The 25,665-nt window shown below is 38.2% G+C and overlaps 1 protein-coding gene across 2 annotated transcripts in view; it reads left to right on the forward strand.

Annotated features, from left to right (window-relative positions):
- LOC128706591 (terminal nucleotidyltransferase 4B-like) overlaps positions 1 to 25,665 on the forward strand; it is a 367,220-nt gene that overhangs the window by 339,901 nt on the left and 1,654 nt on the right. Inside the window, exons 9-11 of one of the 2 annotated variants that reach the window (XM_070090751.1) lie at positions 15,644 to 16,040; positions 17,431 to 17,523; positions 25,014 to 25,151. In XM_070090751.1, coding sequence (XP_069946852.1) covers positions 15,644 to 16,040; positions 17,431 to 17,501 — 468 coding nt within the window. In that variant the 3' untranslated portion in view covers positions 17,502 to 17,523; positions 25,014 to 25,151. Of the gene's footprint in view, positions 1 to 15,643; positions 16,041 to 17,430; positions 17,524 to 25,013 lie in introns of both variants that reach the window. The other variant, XM_053801532.2, reaches the window with a different exon arrangement.

Here is a 25,665-nt window from a genome sequence, read left to right on the forward strand (position 1 = left end):
CTTTATTTTAAAATATTACAAATTATGAGGTAAGTTGGTATTATGGCTAAGTGACTAAATACTAGTTTGTGAGTTTAGCAATGTGAATGCTTTTGTTTTGGCACAGTACATAGTTTCAGTATTGGAGTATCATAGGATTCATTATTTTAAGATAGAGATTAATATTTCTGTTTATGGTCAAATGGGGGAGTGAGTGTAAGTGTGAACCACCAGGTGGTATTCGTGTAGTTAGTTGATGGGGTTTATCAGGGAGATAAGATGTTTTCTAATGGTAGTTTTGAAGGTGATGAATGTGTCTGCAGTTCTAGAGTTCTCAGGTAGGGTGTTCCAGATTTTAGGGCCTTTGACATACATTGAATTTTTGTAAAGGTTTAGTCGGACATGGGGAATGTCGTAGAGATGTTTGTGTCTGGTGTTATGCCTGTGGGTTCTGTCACAACTATCAAGAAAGCGTTTTAGGTCAAGGTTGATATTGGAGTTTAAGGTCCTGTAGATGTAGATTGCACAGTAGTAAGTGTGGATGTACTGAACAGGGAGTAAGTTTAGATCTATGAAGAGTGGGGGGGGGTGTTGCCAGGGATGGGATTTAGTGATTATTCTTACTGCAGCTTTTTGTTGGGTTATTATTGGCTTTAGGTGTGTTGCTGCAGTTGATCCCCAAGCACAAATAGCATAGGTGAGGTATGGATAAATAAGTGAGTGGTATAGTGTGAGAAGGGCATTTTGCGGCACGTAGTATCGTATCTTGGAGAGGATCCCAACTGTTTTGGATACTTTTTTGGTTATGTGTTGGATGTGGGTGTTGAAATTCAGGTTGTTGTCAAGGTATAGGCCTAGGAATTTGCCCTCATTATGTCTGGTAATTAGAGTGTTGTCGATCTTAATGTTAATTTGTGCATCTCCTGCTCTGCTACCAAACATAATATAGTAGGTTTTGTCAGTGTTAAGCGTAAGTTTATTGGCTGTCATCCAAGTCGATATTTTGATCAGCTCCTCGTTAACAATGGTGTTGAGGGTGGCAAGATTAGGGTGAGAGATGACATAAGTCGTGTCGTCAGCAAAGAGAATGGGTTTCAGGTGTTGGGATACGTTTGGAAGATCATTGATGTATATGAGGAAGAGCAGGGGACCAAGGACACTTCCCTGCGGAACTCCAGTATCAAGTGGCCGTGTTGTTGATGCTGTGTCTTTAATGGTAACATACTGATACCTATTAGTAAGGTAAGATTTGAAATAAGCAAGCGCATGGCCTCTTATACCGTAATGGCCAAGTTTGTGGAGTAGGATGTCGTGGTCTACTGTGTCAAAAGCTTTTCTTAGGTCAATAAAAATTCCTAGTGGATATTCCTTATTTTCCAATGCTGTGTAAAGCAGATCTAGCATTTTTATGATTGCATCATTAGTGCTTTTATTTTTCCTAAATCCAAATTGGCAGGGGTTGAGTATGTTTTGTGCTGTTATAAATGAATATAGTCTCCTGTGCACGAGTTTCTCAAAGATTTTGGATAGCAATGGTAAGTTTGATATTGGCCTATAGTTGTTTAAGTCCGTAGGGTCACCACCTTTATGTATTGGTGTAACCCTTGCCATCTTGAGTAGTTTCGGGAAGGTGCTAGTTTCTAGTGACTTGTTAAAAAGTAATGAAATAGCATGTGAAAGGATATGGGCCGCTCGCTTGTACAGTAATGGTGGGACATTAGACAGATTCCCTGAGTTGTTTTTAAGTGACTTTATAATCTCGGTGACTTCCGAGGGCTCAGTTGGTGCAAGATAGAAGGAATTTGGGAAATTCCCATCTAGATAGTCCCCGGCATGGGCATTAGTATGTGGGATTTTATTGGCGAGATTAGATCCTATGGTTGAGAAGAAGTCGTTTATCTTGTTAGCTGTGTCAGTGGGATGTAGTGGTGTTTCATTAGGTTTAGTTAGGACAATATTCTTGTTTTTTTTTCAGTTTGTGGGTCCCTAGAATCTGAGAGAGTGTTTTCCAGGTCTTTTTTATATCTCCTCTAGTGTCTGTGAATCTACTGGAGTAGTATAGTTGTTTGGCTTTCTTTATTACTTTGGTGAGAACTGATGAATAGTGTTTAAGAATATCTTTGTGTATTAAGCCCTGTCTATATTGCTTTTCATATTGGTGTTTCTTGTCAATGGATTTCAGAATGGTGCTGGTTAGTCATGGGCAACCAAGCCGTTTGTTTGTGATCTGTTTCGTTTTTATAGGACAATGTTTGTTGTATAGTCTAAGTAATTTGTTAAGAAAAATGTTTGTCCAGTCATCAATACCATTGGCCTTGGAGAATTCTGTAGGCCAGTCAACAATCTCTAGGTCAGTTGTGAACTTCCTTATTGAGGCCTCGTCATGGAGTCTAAATGAGACTTTGTTGTATTCAAGTGGTGGTTTATTAATGTTTGTCAGGAGGAAGGTAGGGTAGTGGTCTGTAGTGCTATCTGTGATTATCCCTGATTTAAGGGGGGCTAGTATATTGGTCCATATGTGGTCTATTATGGTTGCACTTGTCTCAGTGAGCCTGGTTGGTTTAGTTATTGTTGGTATGAGAAGTGTGTTGTTCATATTGTTGATGAAATCAGTTACAGGCTGATCATCTAGTAAGCCAAGGTTGATGTTGAAGTCTCCAGCTAAGAGAAGGTGGTGCTTATTCATTTGTCTGTTTGTTATTAGTGACTTTAATTTCTCACTGAAATTTGGGATGTTTGTGTGAGGTATCCGGTAAATGGCACCGATTGTTATAGGTGTCTTAAGGTTTTTTACGGTAAAATTAGCAAAAATGTGTTCCCCATATTCATCACTAAAGCAAGTGGTGCTAATACAAGATAATTGGTTAGAGTAATAGATTGCAATACCACCCCCAACTTGGTTTGGTCTGCAGTTGTGAATTGCTGTGTATCCTGGTAGAGGGTAGATATCTATTGTGTCCTGCTTAAGCCAGGTCTCAGTAAGAATAATGCAGGAGAAGGGTGTCTTTAGTGATTCAAGAAGTGCCAGGAGGTCATCATAGTGTTTGCTTAAGGACCTGATGTTGTAGTTAAGTACTGATAGGCTTTTAGCATTGTTTAGGATAGTGCTGGCTTGTGATGCTGTGTAATAAAGGCAGTTACTTTCCAATAGGTTTTGATTGGGTGTCAGATTATGGAGGTTTAGATCAGGGTCAACGTGATCAATCATCTTCTAGGTTTAAATTATGGTTATTTATATCCTGAGTTATGTGTTGAGTTCTAGTACTGATATCTGTAGTGGTGGGAAGCTTGGATAAGTATATAGCTAGAGTATTTTGGTCATATAGAGTATAGTCACTACTACACATAATGAAGTTGATGTTGTCTATGTGTTGTGCTGGAATGAACTAAAGTACAACTAGATTTAATCTAATAATATAAAAATACAAATTAAAAATAGCACCAGTCTCTCACTAGTAATTGCAATATGGTCTAATATAATGAATTTAGTATTGACTATAGTACAACTGAGTTTAATCTAATAATATAAAAAAGGCACAAGACACTCAATTGTAATTGCACTAAGGTGTTATATAAGTTGTTTACAAGAATTAGAGTATAACTAGATTTAAATTGACAAGATAAAATATACAAGTTAAGGTAGCAAAAGAATAAAAAAGTAGAAAAAAAAAGATATATGAGGTAGTTGGTACTAGTTAGCAAAAGATAGTTAAGGGCCTTGAACAATAATATAATTGAAATATACACTAATTGCACACACAATATAGTCACTAAGATATGAAAACAATCTTAGAGTAGGAATTATAATATAAACTTATAATATAAAAATACAAATTGAAATGGTACTTGCAATTGCACTAGAGTCTGGTATAGGTTGTTGACAAGATCAGGAGTATAACTAGATTTAAATTGACAAAATATAATTCACAATTAAAGTACCAAAAGAATAATAGTAAAAAATAACAATGGTAATGTCTTGGTTATAATATGATAGTAAGATGGTAGACAGGTACACAGGTACAAAGGATAATATAAAGGTTGGAGTTGAATATACAAACTTGAAAATTTGGCAACAAAATGTTATGGGAAGTATAAAATAATGTTTAATGTACAAAAGTAAAATTGACTGGTAGTAAATATGGTGTTTAATAAAATTTTTAGTAAGTAATAATGATGACAAAAAAAGTGAAAAAGTAATGTTTATTTCTTTCAATATTGCACTGGTAGTTATACTAGAGGTTATATGGCAGTACAAGGTAATTAAGAGTACTCTAAGATAGTAAATGTGGTATTAAGACAGGTAAAGGTAATTAGACAAGTAATGGTTATTAAATGTCAAAAATGTTAAGAGTAAATTGAAATTATAGTAAAAATGATAATTATTAATTTTTGTAAGTAATATCAATTGATAGTATTTAAAAAAATATGAGGTAGTAATATGGACAGAGAAAGTATCAATTCAGCTAATGTTTAAGCAAACAATAGTAAATAAGAAAATTACATAAGGTGACTTATGCTTACTAGTAAAATCACAAAATGAGGTAGTTGATTATTTAATTACTAAGAGATTGTACAATGAAATTTGAACAATAATGGAGCAAAACATACACTACACTACGTAGGCTTTTAAGTTGGACATTGTTTAGTTATTCTCTGTAAGATTAGTATCCCTGAGAAATCGTGATAGATCATTCTCGTTCGTGATTGTGTACAGTTGACCTACATTTGTTTTCCTAACAAGAATTTTCCCATCCCGTGTGAAGCATTGGTGTATTGTGTCGTTATTCTCCTGCTTAAGTTTTCTGACTCTATGCAGGAGGTTCTGACGTTTTTTGGTAAGACACTCGTTTATGTATACCTCTTTCTTTACTTTAATAGATGCAATAATTAAGTCATTTTTCCAGTCATGTGAGTGGAATCTAAGCATAACACTTTTTCTACCATGGGATCCTAGTAACCTGGCTTCTTTTATTTCAGACTCTGGTACAATAACACTTGTTTGGTCCTTTATGATCTGCAGAGTAATTTCTTTATTGTTTGTTTGGTTCATATCACTGGGAAAAAGTGGACTGTTAACTATTTCTGTGTCCGATAGTTTATCTTGTTCAGTTTTATCTTCTTGGAGAGCAAAGTAGTCACTGAACTGGTTATCTAAGTTGTTCTTCCAGTCTTTTACTGCTTCTTCAACCTTTGTATTAAGAGATATTATTTGTTGGGTATGGCTATCTATGACTGTCTGGATGGTCTTGCCACAGTTAGTCATTCCTGGTGTTGATAACTTTTGTTCAAGACTGAGGATTTTGTTCTCGAGTTGTGTCATCCTGGTGTCTTGTTTTGTTAGCGTCTCTCGAAGATTCATATTTTCAATAACTAAGTTGGAGATGCATGTTTTTAGGGTATCTGGATCATTGGTCATACCTGAGAGACTACTTGGTAGGTTGAACCCAGGGAAGAGAGGGGAGGATGGGCTGGTGGCAGCCATGTTTGTTGTTATTGTTGTGGTGTCGCCTTGAGCGGTGGTGAGTGGGGTGGTTGCTGGGCAGGCGTCCTCCTGGCTACACTTGTTGAATAGTTGATTTTTCGGTGTTTTCTTGCTGGCCTTGGTGCTGTTTCCTCTTTGATTGCACCTCATAATACTACAGGAATTGTTGTAGTTAAGAAGAAGTTGTAGTTATACAAAGCTTAGGGTTACATTGTTCGGCTGGCAGCGGGGTGTTGTTTTCGGTTTGTGGGCAGTCTTCCTTTGATCTCTATTATTTTCGATTTGTAGGTTTCACTGTTGGTAATCTTTGGTCATTCTGGGTGCTACGTTGGGTAGTGCAGTTTTGCTTGTAACTAGGTCATCATAGGAGCATTGGTAGCTCTGATAGTTGGAGAAAAGTACGGAGCTTGGAAGTCGCTGCTGCCGCTGCCGCTGCCGCCCTTTTTACCACAGAGTTAGCACTAGAAGCTTTCTTAGGGCCCAGGGTGGCTTATTTAGCAGTTACAAGCACTAAAAACACTGGAATAATACAAAATGTATCGCAGGTAAACGTGGAACTGACCGCAGTGGCTTGTAAACAATGGCACACTAGCTGAAGGCAGGGCAGCTGAGGAGCGCTCAGCCTGGACAGACAGGCGGACACGTTCGGGACGAATGTTGTTACCCGAGTTTTTCACTGTTGGTCGAGCCAATATTTTTATGCAGAAATGCACTGTTAGGCGATTTTATCGTTAGAAGACGCCAGCGTTGGTCGAGGGTCCACTGTATTATTATAATGGGGAAGTGCTAAATCCGTAGGATTATACAGTGTCTGTGGAGGGGAGGGGATGGAAGTTGTTCAGGCTTAATTTTGGGGACTGGAGCACAGATACAATTCCCTAGATTAAGAGCGCTTCACCAGCGTCAAGGAGTCTCCCTTGAGGGGAAAGCTCGCATCCTGAATTTTTGCTCATATCCAGAAACAAAAAGTCGACCGAGTGACTTCTCATATCATGGAAAACTTGTATGGTGGGGCACTTGTAAGCCAAGGTTCCACTGTATTACCGAGACATTCGAACAGCCGTTTGGATGTTTTCTGCCACCTCAAAAACTGGAAAAAGGGCTGAAAGAAAAGTGATGGCGAAGCCACAGAGCTTGGAACTTGATCAGTGTGTGATGAAGTGGTACCCACAGCAATGTGGTAGTGGTATGATGATTTGTGGCACCGAACTTAAAATGGCTTCAGAAATCCGAGAGGCTGTTATTTGAGCCCAGAGTGTCCGGTCCCACCGCTGGACGACGTTGGACTTGTTTTTTAAACCTACAAGATCATTGCCGATGGCGATATGATGGTATGGATGCGCATTTTCCCCCCCACATATCCGGAAATTCTGTGTTTCCCAACCAGTCTCGGCCCTTATAGTTCAGATATGAGAGGTATCACTGTAACTAGTCTGGTACCTTTGTCTGAGACAGATTTATGCTGGCCTGATAATTCAAAGCTGAATGCCTCTGGATTACCTGTTGCTACTGCCTTCGTCCTCAGTGCCTTCTGGGATTGTGTGATAGATGTTTTTTTGTCCATGGTCCACCTGTATTGTGCATGTCTTGAGAGCCGAATTTGTCAGACATTTTTGGCCATTGACAAAGTGACATGGGCAGGGATAAGTCGCTGACTTGAGACAGTTGCAAAAATCATTGGATTACACAAGGCAGACCATCAAACAAAAGATATAGTAAAAGCCAGCTATATGTGTGTGTCCAGTGAGGACCTAGTTGTGTTGGTTCCTTGAGGACAGTGCTCATGATATGGCCACACCAAAAGCACATCCAGGGAAACCTAGTAAAAGGTACTCATTAATGTTAACTGTTATAACGTACCTAGAATTGGTCTGTTATCATTTCCCAAATCTTTCATTCACTGGGATGCAAGATTTATATGCAAAACAGTGCTCCTTTCTACACTTTAGAATTTGTTCATTGATTTCATGACTGTGAGGTACCCTTCTTCGATGACTAGCCAGGAAACTCAACAAACCTGAACCCTATTGAGCACCTCTGAAAGGATGTTGACCTACTCCCATGGCTTGAGGATGCCATCTGTGAGTCATGAAGGAATTTACCCCATGAAATTCTGAAGATTGTATGTTAACCCTTTCAGGGTTGGTGCCGTACTAGTACTCATAAATTTTAGCACTTTCAAATCTATCGAGAGAAAGCTGGTAGGCCTACATATGAAAGAATTGGTCTATGTGGTCAGTGTGCGCAGTATAAAAAAAATCCTGCAGCACACAGTGCATAATGAGAAAAAAAAACTCCGACTGTGTTTTTGGTTTAAAACAGCGACTTTGCAGTGTATTTTCATATGCTATTTATGGTTGTATTAAAGATTTCCTGGTCTCATTTTATAGAATGGAAGACATTTTACAGAAATTGAGATGATTCTGATTGGTTTCATAATGAAAAGTACCTTGAAATTGAACTCAAAGTAGCAGAAATGTTTGATTTTTGCCAAAGTTCAGAAGTAAATAAATCAAGCCACGCGTCCAATACACGTCAACTGGTGAGTTTAATATTCTTTCACAAGTGCGCTGATATTATTTATACCATTTCTACACCATTTGTACACTAATGCAGTAGTCTGCATAACAGTAAATCTTCTATGTTTTATGAGAATAAAAATTCAAAGTGTGTGAAGGCTTACTCAGCCCTGTAACAACTTCAGACAGTATTACCAAGGCTGGCTCCTCCTCAGGAAAATTAATGAATAGAAAAAGAAATAACAGACAAACATAAACACTTTATTATATAGAAAATATAAAATATAAAACAGTTAAATATGAAATATTAATCCTACATTAAAGAAAATGAAAAATGAAAAATATAAATGATAACTGAATTCAACGCTAATATATATATATAAAACTTGGGTGTCTGGTGTTGATGACACTGCGTGTTGTTGAAATCGTAGCCATTGCTGATGATGGGGGGGGGGGGGGTCGCAGGTGTTGATGACAACCCACTGGCTCGTTCTTCACAGATTTTCTAGCCGTCAATAATCCGTCCAGATGACAGGAAAGCAGGTTTTCTCCACTGCAATGATGATGATGGGTTATGTCCTGCTACTTGCATACACAAACAGGTAAGTGGATCAAAAATTTGGGATGTCTCAGAACGTTAGTCCGTCTCCTTCAATTCTACTCGTTGATTAGCAGGTGACCCTCTCTGTCCTTTCAAGAGTAGTGTTGGGAGCTGCGAGTCGAGTGATTTACTGTTTGACCGCAGCCCCACACGTCACCTTTCGGGGGGAGGGAAGAGGGAGGGGAAGGGATAGCGGGAGCTAGACTGACCCAACCTTAACAAGCAGCCGGCAATCAAACTATCACTTTCCGGGAGGGGGAAAAAGGGGGGAGGGGAATAGCGGGAGCGGGACTTACCCTACCTTAACAAGTAGCCGGCAGTGAAACTATTGTTACTATACACTCCCGCGCTACTCCTATCTATTGAACTTTTCCCTCACAAAGTGGAAAGCAAAAGAAATGTAACAGAGGCCTGGGGACATGACTAATGAACAGAGGAAATGTTATTTTAGTACCAGGAATGTCTATCTTGTTTATTCTGGACCCTATTTGGAAATTGGCATCTTTTGAAATTTGTGTGAAATTGGCAAAATTGCCAATTTTGGACCACTTTATTGGATAGTTAAAATAGGTAAATGGGTGGTTTCTTGTACTCAATGGAAAAAATGGAGTTCTAGCAAAATACTTACGATTTTTGTCGACTGGTACATTGGAATTGGCCAAAAATAGAGCTCTAAGTGGGTGAAATCGCCAATGCATAAACATAGTCGATATCGCTAACTTTGCGAGAGCATAATTCCGTAAGTTTTCCATCAAATTTTATACTTTTGGTGTCATTATGATCAGGAAAAGATTCTCTATCATTTCATTAGAAAAAAATTATTTTTTTTTTTTGAAAAATTTCCGACCCTGAGAACAAGTTTAGGAGAGGGCCTGCCGACCCTGAAAGGGTTAAACCCTTCTTACATGGTTGAAGGATATCCTAAAGCACAAGGGACAACCTATTTTATGGTTGTGGATTTACAAAAGGCTAATGTACTTTAATGACAAGCACTGTAAGTATTGTTCACCTGTATGCTTCAATATGAACCTTTTATCTGTATATCTACTACTACTAAGTTCTGTTCTTTCCTTTAACTCCAAAAATAATTCTGTGTAACTTACCCGGTATTCTCAACAGGTTTATTCTCTGTCATTCTTACACTCGCTCTTCCTTTTTTTTTTCTCTCTCTTTTGCAAAAGATCAATGCAGGGTCTCTGACAAACATTAGTTACCCTACTGTCCTACCCTCTTTCATGTGTATTTATTTAGTAATTTTAGCATACATACAGAGGTACAAAAAAATACAGGTAAGAGCAGCATGCCAAAGCCACTTATATGCATAGCATTACGGGCTGGCTTAAAATTAACTTAAGATTAACTAAGCAATGATGAAATCAGTGATAAAACATTATTGTAAACAGATAACTATAAAGCACAAATGAGTATTACAAAGACAGGTCATATGGTTGCATGCATTGCTGTACATTCAGTCGAATGGAGTATTCTGTTAGGTAGTGTATTTAAAAAAATAACAAAGTTAGATTGGGTCCTAGGTTTAACATTTGTGTGATATAATTGTGAGTAACATATAGGATATACAATTTATAAGGTTCAGTTATTCAGTATTTATTTGGTTTTGAGTGAGTAAGTGATCTTTGAGAAGAGACTTGAATTTATAAACAGGTAGTGTTTCTTTTATATTTACAGGTAATGAATTCCAGATTTTAGGGCCTTTTATGTGCATTGAGTTTTTGCATAGCGTGAGATGGACACGAGGAACATCAAAGAGTGATCTGTGCCTTGTGTTATGGTCATGTGTTCTGTTGAGGTTGGCAAGGAGATGTTTGAGGGGAGGGTTAATATCAGAGTTAAGTGTTCTATGTATGTAATAGGTGCAGTAATAAGTATGGATGTTTTGTATGGTGAGTAGGTTAAGTGTTTTGAATATTGGTGGAGTGTGCTGCCTGTAGTGAGAATTTATCATTCTAACTGCAGCCTTTTGTTGGGTAATTAGTGGTCTGAGATGGTTAATTGTTGTTGAGCCCCATGCACAAATTCCATAGGTGAGATAGGGGTAAATGAGAGAGTGATAAAGGGCCAGGAGGGCTGACTGTGGAACATAGTACCGTATCTTCGATAGTATGCCTACAGTCTTGGAAATTTTCTTAGAAATTTGTTGTATATGTGTATGAAATTTGAGTCTATTATCAAGGTGGATTCCTAAGAATTTTCCCTCTGTTAGCTTTGTGATAGGTGATCTGTTTATCGTTATGTTAAGAGGTACATCTGTAGCTCTGTTACCAAACTGAATGAAGTAGGTTTTGTCAATGTTTAGTGTAAGTTTGTTAGTCCTCATCCAGGTAGATATTTTCTGTAATTCGGTGTTTACAGTATTGGCTAGCGTGACTGGGCTCGGGTGAGAGAAGACGTATGTAGTGTCATCTGCAAAAAGTGTGGGTTTGAGTAATTGCGAAGCATTTGGTAGGTCATTTATGTATAGGAGAAAGAGAAGAGGGCCAAGGACACTTCCCTGTGGGACACCAACTGTAATTGGTTGAGTGGAAGAGCTTGCCCCATTTGCATACACATATTGGCTTCTGTTGCTGAGGTATGACTTGAGGTAGTTGAGGGAGTGCCCTCTAATACCATAGTGTGACAATTTTACGTGGAGCAAGTCATGGTCAACTGTATCAAAAGCTTTACGTAAGTCAATGAAGATCCCCAGTGGGACTTCTTTTTTCTCTATTGCAGTGTATATATGTTCTAGCATGTGTATAATAGCATCATTAGTATTTTTATTAGGCCTGAATCCAAATTGGCAGGGGTTGAGAATGTTTTGGGAGATGAGGTAGGAGTAGATTCATTTATGAATTAATTTTTCGAAGATTTTTGAGAGAGGGTGTAAATTGGATATTGGCCTATAGTTATTCAACTCTGTTTGGTCTCCTCCTTTATGGATCGGGGTGACCCTTGCTATTTTGAGAGCTGTAGGGAAGGTGGAGGATTCAATGGATTTGTTAAAGAGTGTTGCAATGATTGGTGATAGTACTTGTGACACTTTTTTGTATATAAAGGGTGGTAAGGTATTTAAATCTCCTGCCTTTTTTTTAGTGCGTTGATAATAAGGGAGACTTCGTATGGGTTAGTCGGAGCTAGGAACAGTGTGTTCGGGTAGTTGCCAGTGAGGTAGTCATTTGGTGGGGTATCTGAGCTTGGGATTTTATTGGCAAGGTTTTGTCCTATAGTGGAGAAGAAATCATTGAGTCTGTTTGCTGTTTCTGTTGGTGGGAGTTGGGGTTCATCTGATTTTGCTAATTTTATTTCGCTATTTCATGATATCTTTTTTGTTCCCAGAATTTCTGATAGGGTCTTCCAGGTCTTTTTTATATCACCTCGTAAGTTGGATAATCTGTTCTCATAATACAGTTTTTTTGCCCTTCTTATCAGGCTGGTTAGGATTGACGAGTAACGTTTTGTTTGGTCTCTGGTTATGTGACCCATTCTGTACTGTTTTTCATATCGGTGTTTTGTATTTATGGATTTGAGAATGCTGGGTGTTAGCCAGGGACTGTTCAGTCTCTTAGCTGTCGTCTGTTTAGTTTTTTTAGGGCAGTGCTTGTTATAGAGGTATTGAGTCTTTTTTAGAAAATTATTAAAACATTCGTCAATATCTCTATAGATTTCTAGCTCAGTGTGCCAGTCAATGTTTGTTACTGCTGTTGTGAAGTTATTAATGGCTGCCTCATTGTGAAGTCTGAAGGTGACTTTAGTAGTGTCTTGGGGTATTTTACCAAGAGTTGTTATGAGGAAAGTAGGGTAGTGGTCTGTGGTATTATCTGTAATTATGCCTGATTTTAAAGGGGATATGGTGTTGGTCCAGATGTGGTCAAGTAGGGAAACACTAGTCTCCGTAACTCTTGTAGGTTTTGTTACTGTTGGTAGCAACATGCAGTTACTCATTATGTTTGTGAATTCAGTAACGTGAGGGTCCTGGTCTTGCAGGAGATTTATATTGAAGTCACCTGAGAGTAGTAAGTGATCTTTGTTCATGCGTGCATCAGTTATCATACTTCCTAGGTTTTGACTAAATTGGCTAATGTTTGATTGTGGAACTCTGTAGATGTTTATCACTGTGAGAGGTTTTTGTAGGTATTTGGATTTGAATTTAGCTATTATATATTCCCCATGTTCATCCCTTGTGCAAGTATTAGTGATACATTCTAGTTGGTCTGAGTAGTATATAGCTGTGCCACCCCCTTGTTGGTCTGGCCTACAGTTGTGTATGGCTGTGTAACCAGGAATGGCATAGACATCTGTAGTTTCAGGTTTCAGTTAGTGTAATGATGGACATATTGGCATGCAAGGAATTTAGTAATGCTAGGAGGTCATCGTAATGCTTGCTTAAAGATCTGATATTGTAGTTAAAGATAGTTATGTTGTTGTTGGTTCTGAGAAGTGCCTTTGATTGTTCTGCTGTGTAGTAATTACAGTAACTGTTTGAATCATTTAAGTCATTAAATAAGAGGTTGGTATCAGGATCAATGCTTGTAATCATAAGATTTGTAGTGAATCTATAGTTAGAATTAAGTATAAAACAAAGTAAATATTCTAAAGCTAAAAAAAATAGCACCTGAATTATTTAACAAATGTAAAAATAATGAGCTAAGGTAGTTTTTTAAAGCTAAAATAAAGGAGACAATATAAAAGGGACTAAAATAATTTGTGGTGAACAAATAAAGTGATGATCAAATAATGGAGCTTGGGAATATGATAGTAGGTAGTACTTTAAAGGTAATTCTTTAATGTTAGAATTATAATATAAAATTATAATATAAAAGGGACTAATATAAGTTGTGGTGAACAATAAAGTGGTAATCAAATAATTGCACTAAGGTCTAATATAATGACTTTTGTGGAGTCTATGTTTTGAGCTAGAATGAGCTATAGTACAACTAGATTTAATCTAATAATATAACAATACAAATTAAAAATAGCACCAGTCTCTCACTAGTAATTGCAATATGGTCTAATATAATGAATTTGGTATTGACTATAGTACAACTGAGTTTAATCTAATAATATAAAAAAGGCACAAGACTCTCAATTGTAATTGCACTAATGTGTTATATAAGTTGTTTACAAGAATTAGAGTATAACTAGATTTAAATTGACAAGATAAAATATACAAGTTAAGGTAGCAAAAGAATAAAAAAAAGTAGAAAAAAAAATATATGAGGTAGTTGGTACTAGTTAGCAAAAGATAGTTAAGGGCCTTGAACAATAATATAATTGAAATATACACTAATTGCACACACAATATAGTCACTAAGATATGAAAACAATCTTAGAGTAGGAATTATAATATAAACGTATAATATAAAAATACAAATTGAAATGGTACTTGCAATTGCACTAGAGTCTGGTATAGGTTGTTGACAAGATCAGGAGTATAACTAGATTTAAATTGACAAAATATAATTCACAATTAAAGTACCAAAAGAATAATAGTAAAAAAAACCAGGGTAATGTCTTGGTTATAATACGATAGTAAGATGGTGGACAGGTACACAGGTACAAAGGATAATATAAAGGTTGGAGTTGAATATACAAACTTGAAAATTATGATAAAATAATACACCAACCACTTCAAAACTGTATCTTCACCTACTTTTAGCACCTTAGGCTTAACATCTGTTGGAGCTGCTTTCTCCCCATTCATCTTACCCACAGCCTGATACACTTCGTCTCCTTTCTCCTCTGGGCTCTTCCTTTTTTTTTTTTTTTTTTTTTTTTTTTTAGAATGTTGGCTGTTTCCCACCGAGGCAGGGTGACCCAAAAAGAAAGAAAGAAAAAAAAAGTCCGAAAAGAAAGATGAGGATGGCCCCTACCCCACCTTCCTTCCTCTACAGATTTATACGCTCTCCAAGTCATTCTACTTTATTCTATTCTCTCTAAATGACCAAACATCCTCAGCAACCCCTCTTCAGCCCTCTGGCTAATACTTTTAGTAATGCCACACCTCCTCCTAATTTCCACACTACGAATTCTCTGTATAATATTTACACCACACATTGCCCTTAGACATGACATCTCCACTGCTTCCAGCCTCCTCCTCACTGCAGCATTTACAGCCCATGCTTCACACTCACATAAGACTGTTGATGCCTCTGTACTCTCGTACATTACCTTCTTTGCCTCTATGGATAATGTTTTTTGTCTCCACAGATACCTCAACACACCACTCACCTTTTTTTCCTTCATCTATTCTGTTGTTTACCTCATCCTTCATAAGCCCATCCACTGACAAGTCAACTCCCAAATATCTGAAGATTTAACTTCTTCCATACTCCCTCCCTCCAATGTGATATCGAATTTTTCTTGATCCAAATCATTTGATACCCTCATCCCCTTACTTTTATCTATTTTCATTTTGGACTTTCTACCTTTACACACCATCCTATACTCGTCCACTAACTTTTGCAACTTTTCTTTAGAATCTCCCAAAAGCAGAGAATTTATTTCTCCTTGCATCCCTGGTGGCTATAGCTTTAGCAAATTTTGGATTGTGTGATGACTTTAATTAATGACTAGTTTGGCAGTGATTTTGTATAGGCTGTTATTCTTTCACAGTGAGGATCACTACATAAACAAGGCATAAACAAGGGAGATATTAATAAAGTACTGAGGGTGTCGAACCAGGTAAGAACCAGGAATAATGGATTTAAGTTGGATAAATTTAGATTTAGAAAGGACATAGGTAAGTACTGGTTTTCTAACAGAGTTGTAGATGCGTGGAACAGTCTTCCCAGTGGGGTGATAGAGGCTAGGACGTTGGGTAGCTTTAAGAAGAGACTGGACAAATATATGAGTGGGAGGGGCTGGGTTTGATTGGTGTCATGGGGTACGGGAGTTATTTCTAGGGAAGCTTTAGGTAGTAGTCGTTTTGATAAGGACCTGCCTCGCATGGGCCAGTAGGCCTTCTGCAGTGTTCCTCCATTCTTATGTTCTTATGTTCTTATAAGATACTAGCAAATATGATAAGTATTACTGTACATGGTGTTAATTAATGTTATTCTGTAGGATTCTGACCAGGCTGTGGACATGAGTGAAGGTAGCAGAGACAGCTCTCCAAACATTCATCAACATCATCAGCTTCACCACCACAGTGCCACAGCAGTTAAAGCATCAACATTAAGCAATTTAGTCAGCTGCAAGAGTGTCGGGAAACATCAAACGTTGCCTGGCAGCAATATATCACAACGCATCCCTAGCGCAGGGACAGAGGTCCGCACTCCATCACACTTGTCAGACGCATCTAACACAAGCAAACAGTCTCATAGTCAAGCACGTAATGAGTACTCTGCAACACAAACTTGGCACCCACACCAGCAACAAGGTGGAGGATCCCCTGTGCAACACAACACCAGCCCTGTCAAGCCTTGGCCAAAGCACAGGAGATACTCTCAGTCATCTCAAGGTTTGCTCTTTCTCTGTTTCCTAATACGTTTACTGTTTTGAACATTATGCATGGAATATGCAACAATGAGAAGTGATGTGACTATATTGCTTTAGGTGCAGTATATTGAAGAAGAAAATGTGTGTGTGTTTCTTGAGCTTTTAAAAGTATTATGGCTGATACCCTTGCAAACAACTAAAATTAAGTTTCTAGTGAAAAGAAAAGGAAAGTATTTTAAAAAATGGAGAAGTATTGTACACTGTTGAGAACCTTAAGTACTTGGGATGTATGGTTAATAAGAAGTGTTTGTGGAAGTTAAAAGCATATAATTACTAACGGGAGATGGCTGGTACTGTATAATGAAAATTCTAGTTGGAAAGAACAAGATAGTAATGGATGTGGTTAGTGGGCTGCATACATGAGCACTTGTTTAAACTCTAATGCAAAGATGTGATTCACTGCTGTGACATGGGCTTTTTTAGCCTGTCTAGTTTGTGTGCATTTGTATATGTACAGTACTGGCATAATTATTATGGATTTTTTGAAAACTAGATATTTTTCTGCTAAAAGGTCAGTTAAACCAGTTTCATTGACTGCTAATGGATTTATTTTTATACACCAGTACAAGTCAACTATTTTATTTTGATTAATATTTGGTTTAACAACCTCTAGCATCCATAAGTGCTTTTACACATGTGGTCATGCCAGTTCCTTTATTCTAGCAGAATAAAACCAAGCCTTAATAAGGCATTCTGTGAGTTGCACTTTGGTCATAATGGGAACATTGTGTATTTCATCCTTCAGTACGGACCATAAACTCTCAATTGGATTCATGTCAAAGGAATTTCAAGCCCATGGTAGAAGCTCAATGCCATTTTATGCACACCCTAACTTTACTGATTTTTGCCGTATGACATGGGACTCAGTTGTTGAAATATCCATTGTCCATCACCATACCAATACTTTATTTGAAGCAGTAATTGGCATTGTAGTACAGGTTAGCCGTCACTAATCCGGTAATCAGTTACCTGGTTCCATCGGTAATCCGGCACTAATTTCGGCTAGCATAATTTGAAATTTCATCATTATACTGACTCAAATTTCATCATTATACTGACTCAGAAATTATGCAGATGGTTGTAAATCCAGAGCAGCAAGCCAGTGGGGGAGAAAGCAGCGATGAAAATGAGGAAGATGTAGCAGTCTCTATTGATAGGTTAATTAAGTGTATTCTAACCTAACCACTCCGTAATCCTGCAAACTCACTAATCTGGCACACTACAGATCCCAATGATGCCGGATTAGTGATGGCCGACCTGTACTTCAACATTGTAGTACTTCATGGTACCTTCAATATTATGCAAACTACTTGTTCCATGATTTTCTGAGGAAATTTGACCATTTTCTTCAGATATTCAGGCAGCACACATTCATCCAGCACTGCCATGGTTGATTGATCAGAGAACACCACTTCAACAATAGAAAAAACAATAGAAGCTGAATGGTAATTTTAAATTTGTTTCAAATAGAATTATCATTTTACTAATAATTAATGTTCTTTTATGAACAACAAACGAATTGAATAGCTAAATGTAATTATTACCTATTTCCATTGTTCAGAAGTCCACTCATGGGTTCAGAAAGTCGTGGCTTTTTCTGGGATGATGTGCTTTCACTCCATTCTCCAAAAGCCTCTCATTAACTGTCCTTCAGGCAAGGCTAACACCTGCTGCTGCTAGGTCAAAGGAAATCTGCCTGCAAGATTTTCTTTTGCTGTTAAGAGCCATTCGTATTATTTTTCTGTCTAGTCTTGGTGTTGTTTTCCATTTTCTACCACATATTCCCACTCTTTATGAGTTTAAAATCTCGATCGTAATTCAGTTTCTTCTCAGTTTTACTGACTGTGTAGAAACACTAAGTTTTATTGCTATTTCTTTCTGTTTCATTGTGCAATCACTCAATAAAACACTAATCGGTCCCACTTTGCGAGGACTCAGATTACCATTTTAACCCATTTCTGCTAACTTTCTTTCTAACTGTTAAACTGCAAGAAAAAACAAAAGGCACTTTTAGTAGCAAGCACGGGCACAGGAAATGCACGCTAATGGAATTATTACGTTCAGTAAGAAGCAGAAAACAATTTTTGCACTCCAAACCATTACAACAAGGAATTATGCAAAACTTTGATCACTGGCATGATGTCCACACATGTTAAAGCACTTATCGATGCTAGGGGTAGTCAAACCAAATATTAATCAATGTAAAATAGTTGACCTGTACTGACGTTTAAAAATAAATTTATTAGCAGTCAGTGAATTGGTTTAATTGACCTTTTAATAGAAAAATATCGAATTCTCATAAATAATAATTCCGTCAGTACTGTGTGTGTATGTGTGCATGTGTTTTTTCAACGAATTGGCTGCATCCCACTGAGGCAGGGTGGCCCAAAAATGAAAGAAACACTTTGATCATCATTCACACATAATCACTGTCTTTGCAGAGGCACTCAGATATGACAGTTCAGTTGTCATTCCAAACAGCCAGTATCTCAAACCCCTCCTTTAAAGTTGCAGGCATTGTAATGCCCACCTCCAGGATTCAAGTCCAGCTAACTGGTTTCCCTAAATCCTTTCACAAAATATTACCCTCTTCACACTCCAACAGCTCTATCAAGTCCCCAAAATGATTTGTCTCCATTCACTCCTATCTAACACGCTGGATGTCCAGACCCCTTGCACACAATAATCTTTATCCCCTCCCTCCATCCTTTCCTAGGATAACCCCTACTCCTCCTTCCCTCCATTACAGATTTATACACCCTCCAAGTCGTCATATTTTGCTCCAGCCTCTCTAAATGACCAAATCTCCTCAACATCCTCTCTTCAGCCCTCTGGATAATACTTTTAGTAACTCTGCATCTCCTCCTAATCTCAAAACTGCAAATTCTCTGCATATATATGTCACACATTGCCCTCAGACACATCTCCACTGCCTCTAATCTCTTCCTCGCTGCAACATTTACAACCCATGCTTCACACTCGTGTAAGAGTGTTGGATCCACTATTTTCTCATACATATTTCTTTGCCTCCATAGATAATGTTCTTTGTCTCCATAGATGCCTCACCACACCACCTATTTTCTTTCTTTCATCAATGCTGTAGTTTACCTCATCTTTCATATATGTACTCATCTATTGACAGGTCCACTCCGAAATCCCTGAACACATTCACTTGCTCTGTCCTCACTCCAATCTGATATCAAGTCACTCATTACCTAACTCTTTTCTTACCCTCATCACCCTACTCTTTCCTCGGTTTACTTTCAAATTCCATTACACACCCTCCCAAATTTGTCTGCTAACCTTGGCAATATTTCTTCAGAATCTTTCAAAAAAGTGTCATCAGCAAAAAGTAACTAAGACAATTCCCATTTTGTATCAGATTTTTACAAATTTTAATCCCACACCTCTTTCCTACACCCTAGCAATCACTTCTTTTACAACCCCATATATAAATACGTTACACCATGGTGACATCACGCATCCCTGTCTAAGGCCTGAACCTCACTGTCCTCTTAAAAACTTTTACAGAATTTAATTTATTCTGCCACCTATTCCATACACTTCCAACATCTGCCACATTATTCTTCTATCCACCCTAATATTTTTTTTTTCAACAAGTCGGCTGTCTCCCACCGAGGCAGGGTGCAGAGGCACCCAGATACAACAGTGCAGGCATTGTACTTCCCATTGCCAGTACTCAAGTCCGGCTATATAAAAATAACCGGTTTCCCTGAATCCCTTCACTAAATATTACATTGCTCACACTCCAACAGCTCGTCAGGTCCCAAAAACTACTCGTCTCCATTCACTCTTATCTAACACGGTCATGCATGCTTGCCGGAAGTCCAAGCCCCTTTACCCCCTCCCTACAACCTTTTCAAGGATGACCCCTACCCCTGCTTTCCTTCTGCTACAGATTTATATGCTCACCAAGTCATTCTACTTTGTTCCATTCTCTCCAAGTGACCAAATCACCTCAACAGCCCCTCTTCAGCCCCCTGATTAATACTTTTAGTAACTCCACACCTTTCTTAATTTCCACACACTGAATTTTCTGCATAATATTTACACCACACATTGCCCTTAGACAGGACATCTCCACTGCCTCCACCCGCCTCCTCGCTGCAGCATTTACAACCCAAGCTTCTCACCCATATAAGAGAGTTGGTACCACTATACTTTCATACATTCTCTTCTTTGCCTCCATAGATAATGTTTTTGTCTCCACATATTCCTCAACACACCACTCACCTTTTTTCCTTAATCAATTCTATGGTTAACCTCACTCTTCATAAACCCATCCACTGACATGTCAGCTCCCAAATATCTGAAAACTTTCACTTCTTGCATATTCCCTCTCTCCAATGTGATATCCAATTTTTCTTTATCTAAATCATTTGATACCTTCATCACCTTACTCTTATCTATGTTCACTTTCAACTTTCTACCTTTACACACCCTCCTAAACTCGTCCACTAACCTTTGCAACTTTTCTTTAGAATCTCCCATAAGCACAGTATCATCAGTAAAAAGTAACTGTGTCAACTCCCATTTTGTATTTGATTCCCCCATAATTTAATCCCACCCCTCTCCCCAACACCCTTGCATTTACTTCTTTTACAACCCCCATCTATAAATACATTAAACAACCATGGTGACATTACACATCCCTGTCTAAGACCTACTTTTACCGGAAATAATCTCCCTCTCTTCTTCACACCCTAACCTGAGCCTCACTATCCTCATAAAAACTCTTTACAGCATTTAGTAACTTACCACCTATTCCATATACTTGCAACATCTGCCACATTGCTCCCCTATCCACTCTATCACATGATTTTTCTAAATCCATAAATGCAATAAAAACTTCCCTACCTTTATCTAAATACTGTTCACATATATGCTTCAATGTAAACACTTGATCTACACATCCCTTATCCACTCTAAAACCTTCTTGCTCATCCGCAATCCTACATTCTGTCTTACCTCTAATTCTTTCATTAATAACCCTACTGTACACTTTTCCTGGTTTACTCAGTAAGTTTGTTTCTCTACAATTTTTACAATCTCTTTTGTCCCCCTTCCCTTTATATAAAGGGACTATATATGCTCTCTGCCAATCCCTAGGTACCTTCCCCTCTTTCATACATTTATTAAACAAAAGTACCAACCACTCCAACACTATAACCCCCTGCTTTCGACATTTCTGTCATGATCCCATCAGTTCCAGCTGCTTTACCCCCTTTCATTCTACGTAATGCCTCACGCACCTCCCCCACGCTCACATCCTGTTCTTCTTCACTCCTAAAAGATGGTATACCTCCCTGCCCAGTGCATGAAATTACCGCCTCCCTTTCTTCGTCGAGATTTAAAAGCCCCTCAAAATATTCTCGCCATCTACCCAAAACCTCCATCTCCCCATCTGCTAACTCCCCTACTCTGGTTTTAACTGACAATATAAAGTTTTAAAAGGAGGTACAATATGGCCCATGAGACTAAGAGAGAGTGAAACCGAAGAGTGGCAAGGTAAGAGGCAGGTCCAGGATCTGAGAATGAACCATTATAACCACAAGGAGGTGAGCATATTCAGGCATCCACGTACATACGTTAATTTGTTAATTTAAACCTTCTTAACCCTTTGACTGTCTCAATGTGAAATCCTAAAGTATCTCAGTGTCGCTAAATATTCCACAAAAAAAAAAAAAATAATGATTTGTTTTTTGAAATGATAGAGAACCTTTTCCCGATGGTAATGACACCAAAAGTACGAAATTTGATGGAAAATGTACGGAATTACGCTCTCACGAAGATAGCAATCTTCGGGTTATTTACGCATTGGCGATTTCACCCACTTTGAGCCCCATTTTCAGACCCATTCTCTCACATGTGGGCTTACCAACCTTCTCCCACTTGAGTTGAAGCTGCTAAAATTTTGGCGTATTAATACATCAAAAGCACTGGCTTGTAAGACGTATATTATGACAGAAACAGTCAAGGGGTTAAATTTATATATTTGACTTTTTCTTTTTGGTTATTAAAATGAAAGACACAATTATTTTATTTTATTGTTAATACATTGGCTGTTTCCAACCAAAGCAGGGTGACCTGAAAAAGAAGAAACAATTCCATCTTCATCATTCACGCCATCATTGTCTTGCCAGAGGCATGCTTACGAAGGTTAAAAAATTGCAACATATAATCACCCCTCCTTTGGAGCACAGGCATTGTACGTCCCGCTTCCAAGACTTGAGTCCGGCTGACAGGTTTCCCTGAACCCTTTCATAATTGTTATTTTACTTACATTCCAACAGCACATCATCATCAAAATTGTTTCTCTCCACTCCTATCTAACACCCTCCCACCCGCTTGCTGAAACTCCAAACCCTCTTCATCTCCAAGCTACAAATTCTTTGAATTATATCCACAATGCACATTGCCCTCAGACACATTCTCCACTGCCTCCAGTGTTCTTGTTGTAACATTCACCACCCATGCTTCACATCCATATAAGAGCATTGGTACCACTATGCTCTCATTCATTCCTCTCTGCTTCCAAGGATAATGTTCTTTGTCTCCACACTCCTCAGTGCACCACTCATCTTTTTCCCCTCATCAGTTCTATGATCCACCTTGGCTTTCATAGACCAGTGTGCTGACAAGTCCACGCCCAAGTTTCTGAGTGCATTCGCTTCCTCCATATTTCCTCCAATCTGATATCCTGTATTTTTTGTTATTCTCATCACCTTGCTCTTTCCTATGTTCACTTTTAATTTCCTTCTTTTACATACCTTTCTAAACTCATCCACCAACCTCTGCAGTTTCTCTTCTGAGTCTCCGAAAAGCAGTGTCATCAGCAAAAATCAACTGTGACAATTCCCACTTTGTGTTATTCTTTATCTTTTAATCCCATACTTCTTGTCTACACATGAGCATTCACTAATCTGACAACCTCGTCTATAAATATATCGAGCAATTATGGTGACATTACGCATCGCCATCTAAGGCCTACTTTTACTGGGAAATAATATCCCTCTCTCCATATTCTGACTTGAACCTCACTATGCTCATATAATCTCTTAACTGCTTTCAGTAACCTACGACACTGCCACACTGCTTTCCTATCCACCCTGTCGTATACCTTTTCTAAATCCGTATATGCAACAAAAACCTCTTTACCCTTATCTAAATACTGTTCACCTATATGCTTCACTCTTGTTGTACACACCCACTACCCTTCCTAAAGCCTCCTTGGTCATCTGCGATCCTGCTCTCCATCTTATTCTTAACCCTTTGACTGTTTCAGTCGTATATATACGTCTTATGAGCCACCGTTTTTGACGTATATATGCTCATAAATTCTAGCAGCTTCAAATCAAGCAGGAGAAAGCTGGTAGGCCCACATGTGAGAGAATGGATCTGTGTGGTCATTGTGCACCACATAAAAAAAATCCTGCAGCACGCAGTGCATAGTGAAAAAAAAAACTGACCTTTTTTTTTTTAATTAAAATACCGACTTTGTGGTCTATTTTCTTATAGTATTTATGGTTGTATTCTAGTTTTCTTGGTCTCTTTCGATAGAATGGAAAGCATATTATAGAAATAGAGGTGATTTTGATTGGTTTTACTATGAAAAGAACCTTGAAATGGAGCTCTAATGTAGGGGAAATGTTTAATTTTTGCTGATGTTCAAAAGGAAACAAACAATGTCATTTCCCAATAAATGTCCAAGTAGCCATTCTGATATGCAGTCATGAATGGGTTGACATTATTTATACAATTATTACAATATTGCAGTAGTCTGCATAACAGTAAATCTTCTATTTTTTGTTTGAATAAAAATTCAAAATAGAAAGCAAGAGTAATATCAGAGGGGCCTGAAGACATGACTGATGAACAAAGAAAATGTTATTTTAGAGCCAGGAATGTCTGCATTGTTCATTCTGGACCCTATTTTGAAATTGCCATATTTTTTAATTTTCGTGAAATTGGCCAAATTGCAAATTTCTGACCACATTATTGGGTAGTTGAAATCGGTAAATGGGCAGTTTCTTGTACTCAACTGATAGAAAAAAATTGAGTTCTAAAGAAATAACTATGAGTTTGGTCAACTGGAACAATGGAATTAGCAGAAAATAGGGCTCAAAGTGAGCGAAATCGCCGATTTGTAAATATGGGCAAGGATGCTAACTTCGCGAGTGTAATTCCGTCAGTTTTCCATTAAATTTCGTTCATTTGGTGTCATTACAATCTGGAAAAGATTCTCTATCATTTCATAAGAAAAAATAATTTTTTTTTCTTCTTCAGAAATTTGCGACACCAGGAGACGCCTCAGGATTTGGGGTTGCGACAGTCAAGGGGTTAATTCTTTCAATAAGATCTCTTCCATATACTTTACTAGGTATACTCAGCAGGCTTATTTCCCCATAATATTTAATTCTCTTTTGTCCTTTATATAAAGGAACTATGCATGCTCTCTCCCAATCTCTAAGTACCTTCTTCTCTTCCATACATTTATTAAATAAAAGCAACAACCATTCCGATGCTATATCCCCACCTGCTTTTGACCTTTCTGTTTTTATCCCATCAATCCCAGCCACTTTACTCCCTTTCAGTCCACCCACTGCCTCATGCACTTCCCCCACACTCACAACTTGCTCTTCCTCACTCGTACAAGATGTTATACCTCCCTGCCCAATGCACAAAATCACAGTTTCCTTATCATCATCAACATTTAACAGTTCCTTAAAATATTCCCTCCATCTTCCCAATACCTCCAACTCTCCATCTAATAACTCTCCTATTTTTAACTGTCAAGTCCATTTGTTCCTTAGGCATTCTCAACTTATTAATCTCACTCCAAAACTTTTTCTTATTCTCAGCAGAATTTGTTGATAGCATCTAACCCACTCTCTCACTCAGAATTTTCTTTCAGGCTCGTCGGCTATTGCTGGGGAAATTCGTAATGCCAAAGGTATCAATGGAAGCAAATATATGGGAGAAAATGTCCCTGGAGGAAATGGCACTGGTGTTCACATTGGTGGCACCGGATCCATTAGTGGAGGCAGCAACCAGGTGAGATATCACCGCACTTCGTATAATAAGCGGAAGAAGTCTGCTCGACGAGATTCTGATGGTAGAAGTGAAACACGTGACACCCATCGGTGATTGGAGGAGGATGTTAAAATTCTTCCTGCAGATAGTGATGTTTACTAAGCACTCTGATGACCGGACAGAGTTGCATGATTTCCACCTGTGAATAATGGTGGACGGTCAGGTGACTGTGATGTTGGCCATGCTCCGAGAGGCGCAGGCTGAACCCTCTTCCGTGTGTCTGTGAATAAATTTGTGCAGCTCATTGCTCTGCCAAGGAGTGGAAGAAAATAAGACAAACAGTGGTGTTAAAGCAGCCCTCCATTCCCCAAATCATTGCGTGAGAAGTGCATTATGTGTGCGGACAGTATCTTGCGTAATGAGACTTGTGAGTGAATTGGATGTCTTCTTCCACAACCATAAGATTTTAGTAGACCAATATTCTTAGAGCTCACTTTTTAAGAGTTTTATTTATATTCTTTAAGCTCAACTTG

Source organism: Cherax quadricarinatus, chromosome 3, assembly GCF_038502225.1.
Source record: "Cherax quadricarinatus isolate ZL_2023a chromosome 3, ASM3850222v1, whole genome shotgun sequence".
Classification (NCBI taxonomy): domain Eukaryota; kingdom Metazoa; phylum Arthropoda; class Malacostraca; order Decapoda; family Parastacidae; genus Cherax; species Cherax quadricarinatus.